We start from the raw sequence: 14,082 nt of genomic DNA on the forward strand, positions 1-14,082 counted from the left end.
GATGCCACCACACGGGAACTTATGGCAGACGGTCCCTAAGGTGGAGAGAAGAGTTTCTACTCTAGCTAAGCGTATCACTAGCCCTGTCGAGGACAGTTGTGCTTTTTTAGAAAATGTTTATTCAACAAGGTTTTATCCTGTAGCCCCTTGCATGCATTGCTTTTGTCACTGCTGCTGCGGCGGCGTTCTGGTTTGAGTCTCTGGTTGAGGCTTTACAGGTAGCGACTCCATTGAATGAATACTTGACAAGCTTAGAGCACTTAAGCTAGCCAATTCCTTTTTTTCTGATGCCTTGTTTTCTTTTGACTAAACTAACGGCTAAGAATTCTGTTTTTACTATGCTGGCGCGCACAGCGCTAGGGCTTATATTATGGTCAGCTGTCGTGACTTTAATAAATAAGCTACTTAATTCCTTTTCAAGGGGCAGACCCTATTCGGGCCTGGTTTGAAGGAGATTATTACTAATATCACTGGAGGAAAAGGTAATGCCCTTCCTCAGGAAAAAAAGTCTAATTTTCGAAACTCCAAGACGGTCTGGTGACAACCAGACCTGGAACAAAGATAAGCAGGCCAAGGAGCCTGCTGCTGCCTCTAAGACAGCAGGTAGAACGGCTCCCTATCCGGTAACGGATCCTGTAGGGGGCAGACTTTCATCTTTCGCCCAGGCGTGGACGTGAGAGAGAGGCCCAGGATCCCTGGGCATTGGAAATTATATCCCAGAGATATCTTGTGGATTTCAAAGCTTCCCCCAAAGGAGGGGAGATTTCACCTTTCACTATTATCTGCAAACCAGATAAAGAAAGAGGCATTCTTACACTGTGTACGAGACCCATCCAGTTCCAGGGGAGGAACAGGGATAGAGTTTTTACTCAAATCAGTTTGTGGTTCCCAAGGAGAGGGAACCTTCAAATCTATTTTGGATTTAAAGATCTTAAGCAAATTCCTCAGAATTCCATCATTTAAGTTGGAAACTATTCGTACCATCTTAACTATGATCCAGGAGAGTCACTAGAGGGCTACAATGATTTGAAGGATGCTTATCCTCACATTACAATGCAGAAAGATTACCATCGGTTTTTCAGGTTGCCTTTTTAAACAGGCATTACCAGTTTTGTAGTTCTTTCCTTTAGGGTTAACTACAGCCCCAAGAATCTTTATAGAGGTTCTGGGGTCGCTTTGGCGGTCCTTAAGCCGCGGGGCATAGAAGTGGCCCCTTATTTAGACGACATCCTGATACAGGCGTCAAATATCCAAGTTGCCAAGTCTCATACGGACGTAGTACTGGCATTTCTGAGATCGCATGGGTGGAAAACTGAACAGGAAGAGTTCTCTATCTCCAATCTCAAGGGTTTCCCTCCTAGGGATTCTGATAGATTTTGTAGAAATGAAAATTTACCTGACGGAGTCCAGGTTGTCAAAGTTTCTAAATTTCTGTTGTGTTCTTCATTCCATCCGCGCCCTTTGGTGGCTCAGTATATGAATGTAATTGGCTTAATGGTAGCGGCAAGGGACATAGTACCGTTTGCACGCCTTCATTTCAGACCGCTGCAACTATGCAGACTCAGTCAGAGGAACGGGGATTACACAGATTTGTTCTCCTGTTAAATCTGGACCAAGAGACCAGAGATTCTCTTCTCTGGGGACTATCTCGGGTCCATCTGTCCAAGGGTATGACTTTCCGCAGGTCAGATGGGACAATTGTTACAACAGCCTTTTAGGTTGGGATACAGTCTGGAACTCCCTGAAGGCTCAGGGATAGTGGACTCAGGAGGAGACCCTCCTTCTAAGGTATATTCTGGAACTGGGAGCGGTATTCCATGCTCTTCAGACTTGGCCTCAGTTAGCAACTCTGAGGTACATCATTTTTCAGTCGGACAATATCACGACTGTGACTTACATCATCCATCAAGGGGGAACATAGTTTCCTAGCGATGTTAGCAGTCTTAAAATAATTCACTGGACAGAGACTCTCTCTTGTCTGTCAGCTATCCATATCCCAGGTGTTGAGAACTGGGAGGCGGATTTTCTAAGTCGTCAGACTTTTCATCTGGAGGAGTGGGATTCCCTCCGGAGGTGTTTACACAAGATCAAGCAGGAGAGTGCTTTGGTGTTTTTGGCAGCGCCTGCGTGGCCACGCAGGACCTGGTATACAGATCTGGTGGACATGTCATCCTTTCCACCATGGTCTCTGTTTCTGAGACAGGACCCTCTACCTCAGGGTCTTTTCAACCATCTAAATATAACTAATCTGAGATGGACTGCCTGGATACTGAACGCTTGATGTTATCAAAGCATGACTTCTCCGAGTCAGTCATTGATACCTTAATACAGGCATGAAATCCTGTCTCTAGGAAAATTAACATAGATATGGTGTAAATATCTTATTGTTATGAATCCAAGGGTTACTCATGGAGTAAATTCGGGATTCCAAGGATATTATCTTTTCTCCACGATGATTTTGAGAAAAGGGTTGTCAGCTAGTTCCTTAAAAGGACAGATTTCTACTCTGTCTATTCTTTTGCACAAGCGTCTGGCAGGTATTCTAGATGTTCAGGCATTTGGTCAGGCTTTGGTTAGAACCAAGCCTGTGTTTAAAACTGTTGCTCCGCCATGGAGCTTAAACATGGTTCTTAAGGTTCTTCAAGGAGTTCCGTTTGAACCTTTTTCATTCCATCAAACTTTTATCTTGGAAAGTTCCTTTTTGGTAGCTATTTCCTCGGCTCATAGAGTCTCCGAGTTATCTGCGTTACAATGTAATTCTCCTTATCTGGTCCTCCGTATGGATAAGGTGGTCCTGTGTACCAACCTGGGTTTTTATCTAAGGTGGTATCTAACAAGAATATCACTCAAGAAATTGTTGTTCCATTCTTGTACCCTTATCCTTCTTCAAAGAAGGAACGTCTATTACACACTTTGGACGTGGTTTGTCCTTTAAAGTTTTACTTACAAGCTACTACAGATCTTCGTCAAACATTCACCTTGTTTGTTGTCTATTCTGGTCAGAGGAGAGGTCAACGACTTCAGCAACCTCTCTGTCTTTTGGTTTTAAAAAAAGCACAATTCATTTAGCTTAGGAGACTGCTGGACAGCAGCCTCCTGAAGGGATTACAGCTCATTCTACTAGAGCTATGGTTTTCACTTGAGCCTTTTTAAAAATGAGGCTTCTGTTGAACAGATTTACAAGACGGAGTCTTGGTCTGCGTTTTATACTTTTTCAAATTTAACAAATTTGATTCTTTGCTTCTTCGGAGGCTATTTTTGGGAGAAAGGGTTTTTATAATCAGCGGTAACTTCCGTTTAAGTACCTGCCTTGTCCCTCCCATCATCCGTGTACTTTAGCTTTGGTATTGGTATCCCATAAGTAATGGATGATCCGTGGACTGGATACACTTAACAAGAGAAAACATAATTTATACTTACCTGATAACTTTATTTCTCTTGTAGTGTATCCAGTCCACGGCCCGCCCTGTCCTTTTAAGGCAGGTAATTTTTTCATTTAAACTACAGTCACCACTGCACCCTATGGTTTTTCCTTTCTCTGCATGTTTTCGGTCGAATGACTGGATATGGCAGTTAGGGGAGGAGCTATATAGCAACTCTGCTATGGGTGATCTCTTGCAACTTCCTGTTGGGAAGGAGAATATCCCATAAGTAATGGATGATCTGTGGACTGGATACACTACAAGAGAAATAAATTTATCAGGTAAGTATAAATTATGTTATTTCAGTTCTTTTGACAGATTCACATTTTAGCCAATCAGAGCTGTCTCCATGTTAAATTCACGTGCATGAGCTCAATGTTATCTATATGAAACACACAAATTTATGCCCTCTAGTGGTGGAAAACTATCAAAATGCATTTAGATTAGAGGCGACCTTCAAGGTCTAATAAATTAGCATATAAACCTCCTAGGTTTAGCTTTCAACTAAGAATACCAAGAGAACAAAGCAAAATTGGTGATAAAAGTAAATTGGAAAGTTGTTTAAAATTACATGCCCTATCTGAATCATGAAAGTTTTTTATTGGACTTGACTGTCCTTTTAAATAATGAAAAACAACAATTGTATTTTTGATATGGAAATGGCAGCATATTCTGCCCCACCAACTTAAGTTCCCAAGCTACTACTGCTGGCAACCCTAGTTTTTAATCTTAAAACAAAGTAGTGATTTACTATTAGTGCATTGATGTTCCTCTGAATATAAGATTTTGTATTGTTTTTTTATTAAACATTACAGATTCCTCAGATGGATGTCTAGAAGCTTCAACTCGCCAAGGAGCTATAGATGTTTACATCAGCCAAGTGGGGAAGACTCATCTCGTATCAGAAGAGGGTAAGAGCTCAACTGCATTAAATAATGGTGCCCATAATGTTTATCTTTACGTATGTATAGATAAAGAGTTGTCTGCTTGGTCGGTGAAACACTCATTCAATGGTCATGTGCTTAGAGGGAATTGAAGAACTAGAATGAAAACAATGGAGCTATATATGGAGCTATTGAATTTAAGAATATTATACAAAAACATTAGTTTGCGGGTTGATCAAGGCTGGATTGACCAAGGTACTAGATACTTCCTGTATAATAAACTCACTTAAACCCTTTCTATATGTGCTCCACAAAATACATATGGATTTGAAGAGATCACCTGCAGACCAATTGTGTCTTCCAGATATTCATTGCTAAGACCTGTTGCTGAATTGCTGTTCTTCTATCTTTTGTTATAAACGTGTTCAAATCTTAGGGACTCAATGCAACTAATTAGGATCTTGCAGTCTCACATTGATATTATGGAGGAGGAAGTATTAGTCTCATTGGATGTAACTAGTCTTTATGCAGCTATTTCACACAATGATGGCTTAACCGCTGTTACACAGGACTTTGATAGATATCCCTATATTGCTCCACAAAATACATATGGATTTGAAGAGATCACCTGCAGACCAATTGTGTCTTCCAGATATTCATTGCTAAGACCTGTTGCTGAATTGCTGTTCTTCTATCTTTTGTTATAAACGTGTTCAAATCTTAGGGACTCAATGCAACTAATTAGGATCTTGCAGTCTCACATTGATATTATGGAGGAGGAAGTATTAGCCTCATTGGATGTAACTAGTCTTTATGCAGCTATTTCACACAATGATGGCTTAACCGCTGTTACACAGGACTTTGATAGATATCCCTATATTGGACATACTAGTGCATTTTTATTAAAAAAAATGTAACCATTGTTTGGAACTTAACTACTTTAAATTAGAGTAAAAAAACCTTTTCATTACATTTCTGTTATGTGGGGTCCAACATTGCCCAGCATATGTCACCTTAATTATAGAAGACTATTGGATAACTAAGACTAGGGAGTATAATAATATATTATACTAGAGATAAAACTGATGACTTGTTTTTGATTTGGAGAGGCGATGAAGACAAACTGATGGAATGGTTTCATCATCTTTATATGTTAAAAAGTCCTATATAATTTAAAATTGCAAAAAAACTTAATTGCATTTTAGACCTGGAGGTTTGCAAACAGCACAATACTCTGGCTACAAAATTATATCAGAAGATTATAGACAGAAATTATTTACTACATACACTAAGTTTATCCATCCACCTTTATTAAAGCGACACATAATGTCCAACTGACACATGTAGTTGGGAATACTACTGATGATAATTTGAAAAAAAAAAAGCAATTGGATTTAATGGTTACAGTGTTCCTACAGAGAAGTTATTCACAATGTACGTTGTTGGAAGCCAAATGTGATACAGAAGCTGATTCTACAAAATGCAAGAATGCTAGCGGTTCAACACAGATTTGCCTTTACAGCAGTGTATGCTCCTGATAAGTGGCTAATTAGAAAATCCCTAAGTGATTATTTGTGAATTCAAACCTACCATTTCAGACTTTTTCTCTTCCCTAGGCGGGCTTTAGATGTGGTTGCCAAGGGAATAGTAGTCACACCATATTGACATGGTGATTGGCTTTGGAGGGGCCTACCAAATCTTATCCATATTTTGGTTGCTTGAATTTCTTTTCCTCTTTGAATACCTGACAACAAAATGCTACGTGCAGTGATGGTTTGGCAATGTGACAATATCTAGGATATGTAGTGGTTTTTTTTTTTTACAAACTTTAAATGACAGGAAATTCAAAATAACTTCCACAAATCACAGTGTGCAATTTTAAGAAACTTTTTTTACTTACATCCTTTATTAAATTTACTTTACGTTCTTGGTGTCTTTCATGTAAAAGCATACCTAAGTAGGTAGGCAATGGGAGCTAGCTGCTGATAGGTGGCTACACATATGCCTCTTGTCAATGGCTCTCAGCCTTGTTCAGATAAGTCCCAGTGGTGCATAGCTGCTCTGTAGCTGACATTAACTATAGCACAGCATTTTATTATTGTACTGTTGCTTTTATATAACATTAAGGTATTTTCTTTTTACACGTTTATGTCCCTCTAATCTTTGTTGTAATACTATGGTATAAACTAATAATCTGTTATGGAGACATCATTTTATAATAAACCACAGAGATGTAACACAACAGGTTGTGTAGCATATAGAAGGTATCATGAATATTATTTGTTGATCCTGTGTTCTGTCAAAAATAGCTACCTCGTCGAGATTAGCTACCTTGTCGTGCGCATGCTCACAATTACGTAATTGCATTCCAAAGATGTTTCAAAAGAATCTTTGGAATGTAATTATAAGCATGCGCACAGGCTCGGTAGCTAATCTCAACAGAGATGAAAATTAGTCTCTTATTCAATCTTAAAGCAGCGATTTCCATGCGCTGTAAATTATTCACATTATTTGTATTGTAAGGGAATGTGTTTAATGAGAATATTTTACAGCGATATGCGCAAATGTATTGCGCAAACAAAAGTTTTAATGTCAATTGACTTGTTGCGCGCTTGAGCAGTCAACAGCTTTGGGTAACAGAGATAAAAACGATGCTGTCGTAATTAGCTACCAACAACTTAAACTATGCATGCGCACATGGACATTTATTTAGCAGCCAAAGTATGGTTAAAAATCACTTATTTATGAAATAGGGACGTCTCCCTTTGAAACAATAAAAAATATACAATGTTAAAATACAGATTCAATGTAAGAAGTAGGGATAATACTATTTGTTGGAATCTGATACACTTAAATATGTTTATTTCTTGTTATACCACCAATATATCAGGATCTTAAACCAACTACTCTCCATCTAAAGAAGAGATCGGGTTTAGCATTCAACTCGGTCTATTAACATGCGTCTCAGAACAGCTCTGTCCCGGCACAAATAGTGTAGCAGCGGAGGTAATACCACAGAGTAGGAAATTATCCTTAATGCACTGAAATTCTTCTCAAAAGTATGGTAATACTTGCACAGTTTTTTACGTGTGACATTCAGTACCTGTAAGAACCATGGAACTCTGAGTTGACAGGAGGGTGTTTGCAACTGTGTTGCTCCTCGAGCGTATTGCTCCCAATGCGAGTTCACCCCACATGACCGATGGCGTCTGACTTCACGGGTGACACTCACGGTCAGTATATTTCTGGTATGTCGTGTATTCCAATCCAGACTGATGTTATTCCTCTTTAGAGGTGTTGAATCCTGCCCTTAGTGCAATTGCACGCAGGAAAAGAGAGAGAGAAAAAGTTAAGTCTTTTAAAATCAAAGCAACATAGATTAACCCGGGTTAAAAAAATCCAGTGTCTAAAACTTGAAAGGATATACTGTGATTTAACAGAACATATGCCACTACTTTCAACGCGTTTCGCCCTATCCAGGGCTTTTTCAATAATTTTGAATTCTGAGCCACATGTTAATAGAGTTAAATGCTAAACCTAATCTCTTCTTTGGTTGGACAGTAGTTGTTTTAAGATCCTGATATATTGGTGGTATAACAAGAAAGAAACATATTTAAGTGTATCTGATTCCAACAAATAGTATTATCCCTACTTGTTACATTGAATCTGTATTTTAACATTGTATATTTTTTTTATTGTTTCAAAGGGAAACGTCCCTATTTCATAAATAAGCGACTTGTAACCATACTTTGGCTACAAAATAAATGTATTTTTTGTTTTGAACACAAATATCAATTTCTGAAGTGATTAATATCATCTTTAGCTGTATAGCGCCCTCACTAATTTAAACAGATCTAAATTACCATTTTAACTAAACAATTAGAAGGAATTGTTTTTTGTGAGCTGTATGATATCCGAAGCCTTGGCGCACTATTATACCTTTTTATACAGTAATTGTGAGCGTGCACACGTCAAGGTAGCTAATCTCGACGAGGTAGCTTTTTTTCACAGAACACCAGCAACATATGATTTATTTATTTGGCTATCTATGGCCTAGATTTGGAGTTTGGCGGTAAAAGGGCTGTTAACGCTCCGCGGGCTTTTTTCTGGCCGCACCATAAATTTAACTCTGGTATCGAGAGTTCAAACAAATGCTGCGTTAGGCTCCAAAAAAGGAGCGTAGAGCATTTGTACCGCAAATGCAACTCTCGATACCAGAGTTGCTTACGGACGCGGCCAGCCTCAAAAACGTGCTCGTGCACGATTCTCCCATAGGAAACAATGGAACTGTTTGAGCTAAAAAAAAACCTAACACCTGCAAAAAAGCATCGTTCAGCTCCTAACGCAGCCCCATTGTTTCCTATGGGGAAACACTTCCTACGTCTGCACCTAACACTCTAACATGTACCCCGAGTCTAAACACCCTAACCTTACACTTATTAACCCCTAATCTGCCGCCCCCGCTATCGCTGACCCCTGCATTTTTTTTTTAAACCCTAATCTGCCGCTCCGTAAACCGCCGCAACCAACGTTATCCCTATGTACCCCTAATCTGCTGCCCCTAACACCGCCGACCCCTATATTATATTTATTAACCCCTAATCTGCCCCCCACAACGTCGCCGCTACCTAACTACACTTATTAACCCCTAATCTGCCGACCGGACCTTGCCGAGACTATAATAAATGTATTAACCCCTAATCCGCCTCACTAACCCTATCATAAATAGTATTAACCCCTAATCTGCCCTCCCTAACATCGCCGACACCTAACTTCAATTATTAACCCCTAATCTGCCGAGCGGAGCTCACCGCTATTCTAATAAATGTATTAACCCCTAAAGCTAAGTCTAACCCTAACACTAACACCCCCCTAACTTAAATATAATTTACATCTAACGAAATAAATTAACTCTTATTAAATAAATTATTCCTATTTAAAGCTAAATACTTACCTGTAAAATAAATCCTAATATAGCTACAATATAAATTATAATTATATTATAGCTATTTTAGGATTAATATTTATTTTACAGGCAACTTTGTAATTATTTTAACCAGGTACAATAGCTATTAAATAGTTAAGAACTATTTAATAGTTACCTAGTTAAAATAATAAAAAATTTACCTGTAAAATAAATCCTAACCTAAGATATAATTAAACCTAACACTACCCTATCAATAAAATAATTAAATAAACTACCTACAATTACCTACAATTAACCTAACACTACACTATCAATAAATTAATTAAACACAATTCCTACAAATAAATACAATTAAATAAACTAGCTAAAGTACAAAAAATAAAAAAGAACTAAGTTACAAAAAATAAAAAAATATTTACAAACATAAGAAAAATATTACAACAATTTTAAACTAATTACACCTACTCTAAGCCCCCTAATAAAATAACAAAGCCCCCCAAAATAAAAAATTCCCTACCCTATGCTAAATTAAAAAAGTTACAAGCTCTTTTACCTTACCAGCCCTGAACAGGGCCCTTTGCGGGGCATGCCCCAAGAATTTCAGCTCTTTTGCCTGTAAAAGAATAAATACAATACCCCCCCCCCCCAACATTACAACCCACCACCCACATACCCCTAATCTAACCCAAACCCCCCTTAAATAAACCTAACACTAAGCCCCTGAAGATCTTCCTACCTTGTCTTCACCATCCAGGTTCACCGATCCGTCCTGAAGAGCTCCTCCGATGTCCTGATCCAAGCCCAGGCGGGGGGCTGAAGAGGTCCATGATCCGGTCAAAGTCTTCATCCAAGCGGGGCAGAAGAGGATCTTCCATCCGATTGAAGTCATCATCCAGGCGGCATCTTCTATGGTCTTCCATCCGGAGCGAAGCGGCAGGATCCTGAAGACCTCCAGCGCGGAACATCCATCCGGACCGACGACTGAACGACGAATGACTGTTCCTTTAAGGGACGTCATCCAAGATGGCGTCCCTCAAATTCCGATTGGCTGATAGGATTCTATCAGCCAATCGGAATTAAGGTAGGAATTTTCTGATTGGCTGATGGAATCAGCCAATCAGAATCTAGTTCAATCCGATTGGCTGATCCAATCAGCCAATCAGATTGAGCTCCCATTCTATTGGCTGTTCCGATCAGCCAATAGAATGCGAGCTCAATCTGATTGGCTGATTGGATCAGCCAATCGGATTGAACTAGATTCTGATTGGCTGATTCCATCAGCCAATCAGAAAATTCCTACCTTAATTCCGATTGGCTGATAGAATCCTATCAGCCAATCGGAATTCGAGGGACGCCATCTTGGATGACGTCCCTTAAAGGAACAGTCATTCGTCGTTCAGTCGTCGGTCCGGATGGATGTTCCGCGCTGGAGGTCTTCAGGATCCTGCCGCTTCGCTCCGGATGGAAGACCATAGAAGATGCCGCCTGGATGATGACTTCAATCGGATGGAAGATCCTCTTCTGCCCCGCTTGGATGAAGACTTTGACCGGATCATGGACCTCTTCAGCCCCCCGCTTGGGCTTGGATCAGGACATCGGAGGAGCTCTTCAGGACGGATCGGTGAACCTGGATGGTGAAGACAAGGTAGGAAGATCTTCAGGGGCTTAGTGTTAGGTTTATTTAAGGGGGGTTTGGGTTAGATTAGGGGTATGTGGGTGGTGGGTTGTAATGTTGAGGGGGGGGGGTATTGTATTTATTCTTTTACAGGCAAAAGAGCTGAATTTCTTGGGGCATGCCCCGCAAAGGGCCCTGTTCAGGGCTGGTAAGGTAAAAGAGCTTGTAACTTTTTTTATTTAGAATAGGGTAGGGAATTTTTTATTTTGGGGGGCTTTGTTATTTTATTAGGGGGCTTAGAGTAGGTGTAATTAGTTTAAAATTGTTGTAATATTTTTCTTATGTTTGTAAATATTTTTTTATTTTTTGTAACTTAGTTCTTTTTTATTTTTTGTACTTTAGCTAGTTTATTTAATTGTATTTATTTGTAGGAATTGTGTTTAATTAATTTATTGATAGTGTAGTGTTAGGTTAATTGTAGGTAATTGTAGGTAGTTTATTTAATTATTTTATTGATAGGGTAGTGTTAGGTTTAATTATATCTTAGGTTAGGATTTATTTTACAGGTAAATTTTGTTATTATTTTAACTAGGTAACAATTAAATAGTTCTTAACTATTTAATAGCTATTGTACCTGGTTAAAATAATTACAAAGTTGCCTGTAAAATAAATATTAATCCTAAAATAGCTATAATATAATTATAATTTATATTGTAGCTATATTAGGATTTATTTTACAGGTAAGTATTTAGCTTTAAATAGGAATAATTTATTTAATAAGAGTTAATTTATTTCGTTAGATGTAAATTATATTTAAGTTAGGGGGGTGTTAGTGTTAGGGTTAGACTTAGCTTTAGGGGTTAATACATTTATTAGAATAGCGGTGAGCTCCGCTCGGCAGATTAGGGGTTAATAATTGAAGGTAGGTGTCGGCGATGTTAGGGAGGGCAGATTAGGGGTTAATACTATTTATGATAGGGTTAGTGAGGCGGATTAGGGGTTAATAACTTTATTATAGTAGCGCTCAGGTCCGCTCGGCAGATTAGGGGTTAATAAGTGTAGGCAGGTGTCGGCGACGTTGAGGGGGGCAGATTAGGGGTTAATAAATATAATATAGGGGTCGGCGGTGTTAGGGGCAGCAGATTAGGGGTACATAAGGATAACGTAGGTGGCGGCGCTTTGCGGTCGGAAGATTAGGGGTTAATTATTTTAAGTAGCTGGCGGCGACGTTGTGGGGGGCAGGTTAGGGGTTAATAAATGTAATACAGGGGTCGGCGGGGTTAGGGGCAGCAGATTAGGGGTACATAAGTATAACGTAGGTGGCGGTCGGCAGATTAGGGGTTAAAAATTTTAATCGAGTGGCGGCGATGTGGGGGGAACTCGGTTTAGGGGTACATAGGTAGTTTATGGGTGTTAGTGTACTTTAGGGTACAGTAGTTAAGAGCTTTATGAACCGGCGTTAGCCAGAAAGCTCTTAACTCCTGCTATTTTCAGGCGGCTGGAGTTTTGTCGTTAGAGCTCTAACGCTCACTTCAGAAACGACTCTAAATACCAGCGTTAGAAAGATCCCATTGAAAAGATAGGATACGCAAATGGCGTAGGGGGATCTGCGGTATGGAAAAGTCGCGGCTGAAAAGTGAGCGTTAGACCCTTTAATCACTGACTCCAAATACCAACGGGCGGCCAAAACCAGCGTTAGGAGCCTCTAACGCTGGTTTTCACGGCTACCGCCGAACTCCAAATCTAGGCCTATATTTTTATAACACACTTTATCTGTGAGTATTAAATCTGTCAATCACTGTATTTCTGTATTATATATTCAATATTGTTAATCCATATACAGGAATACATCTAACTACAGTATATAGTTTATAGTGAGGATAAGTCAGCAGTCGCTATGATTACACAGTTGGGCTTTTTCTGTAGCGAGAGGGGCTTATGGTTTAAAGATGTTGCATTTGCAGCTGTTTTGATTGTCTGAGAAAGGGTGTATTCCCTGATATTTCACAAATTTAAACCCTTTTAATGATATTAATCAAGTTTCTATAAAAATCTCAAACTGGAAATGTCAAACGCAAAAAAGAGGCTGTAGCAGAGGAAATCCTTCATCATATACCAAACAAAATGGGCATGAGATTATATCCGCCCAGACTGCTCCAGTAGAACCACATTTATCGGTGCTTCAGAAAATAAGGGCAGCCTCAATTTCTGGCATTTGGGTTTTGGGTGACATTAATGCAGAACAGTTTATACTATGGCCCATGAGCTACAACCCAGCCTCCAACGGTTGTGTTACGCTCAGTACCTGTAAACTGGAAACAGGCCTCAGCCGTCCATGCTTCTCATTTGGAATTATATATGTGTATTTGTAACAAATCATGTAAATTTGGGTAGTAAATACAATTAAATCCATCAATAATAACTCCTTTTCTATGTAATTTTAAAGGGATAGTAAACCCCAAATTTCTTTTATGATTTTCTTTTATGATTCAGATAGAACATACAATTTTAAACAACTTTCCAATTTAATTCTATTATCAAGTTTTCTTCATTCTCTTGTTATCCATTGCTGAAGGGACATCATTGCACTACTGACAGGAAGCTGAAGATATCTATTTAGCCAATCACAAGAGATAAATGTGTGAAGGCACCAATTAGCAGCAGCTCCCACTGGTGTAGGATATGTGCATATTCATTTTTTAACAAGGAAAGAGAACAAAGCACATTTGAAAATAGAAGTGAATTTAAAAGTGTCTTAAAATGACATGCTCTATCTGAATCATGCAAGTTTAATTTTGACTTTCTTATCCCTTTAACTCAAACTCTGATAATAATCATATTTTGTAGCAAACTATGATAATATAATGTGAACCTAGCCAATCCTACAATTAGTTACTAGGTATGTGCAGCCACTCAGAACTTTCAGCTCTTTTCGGAGACGGATTTCTTTTTCTGAAAGTGCAACACACTAAGATCTTGATTTGGACAGATCTTAGTGTGCTGGACTTTCACAAGAAAGAATCGGGTTCCAAAAAGAGCCGAATGCTGCGAGTGACCACCTTTTTGATTTGTGATGATCTGAATGCACATGCCTATTAGTTACTGTCCCTCCATTAAAACATTTTGGACACCTATGTCATAATGAGTTAAAAATACACCCATAACGCATCATTTTGTCTATTCTTTTCCAATCCCTGGAAGTTAAATGCATAATGAGATCATTCACAGTTTGTA

The 14,082-nt window shown here is 39.0% G+C and overlaps 1 protein-coding gene across 1 annotated transcript in view; it reads left to right on the plus strand.

Moving 5' to 3' along the window:
- FAM185A (family with sequence similarity 185 member A) overlaps window positions 1–14,082 on the plus strand; it is a 162,503-nt gene that overhangs the window by 95,123 nt on the left and 53,298 nt on the right. The window contains exon 6 of the mRNA XM_053716535.1: window positions 4,238–4,333. Within this exon, the coding sequence (XP_053572510.1) occupies window positions 4,238–4,333 (96 nt within the window). The remainder of the gene's footprint in view (window positions 1–4,237; window positions 4,334–14,082) is intronic.

The sequence above is a fragment of the Bombina bombina genome, chromosome 6 (genome assembly GCF_027579735.1).
Source record: "Bombina bombina isolate aBomBom1 chromosome 6, aBomBom1.pri, whole genome shotgun sequence".
In the NCBI taxonomy this organism is placed as follows: Eukaryota; Metazoa; Chordata; class Amphibia; order Anura; family Bombinatoridae; genus Bombina; species Bombina bombina.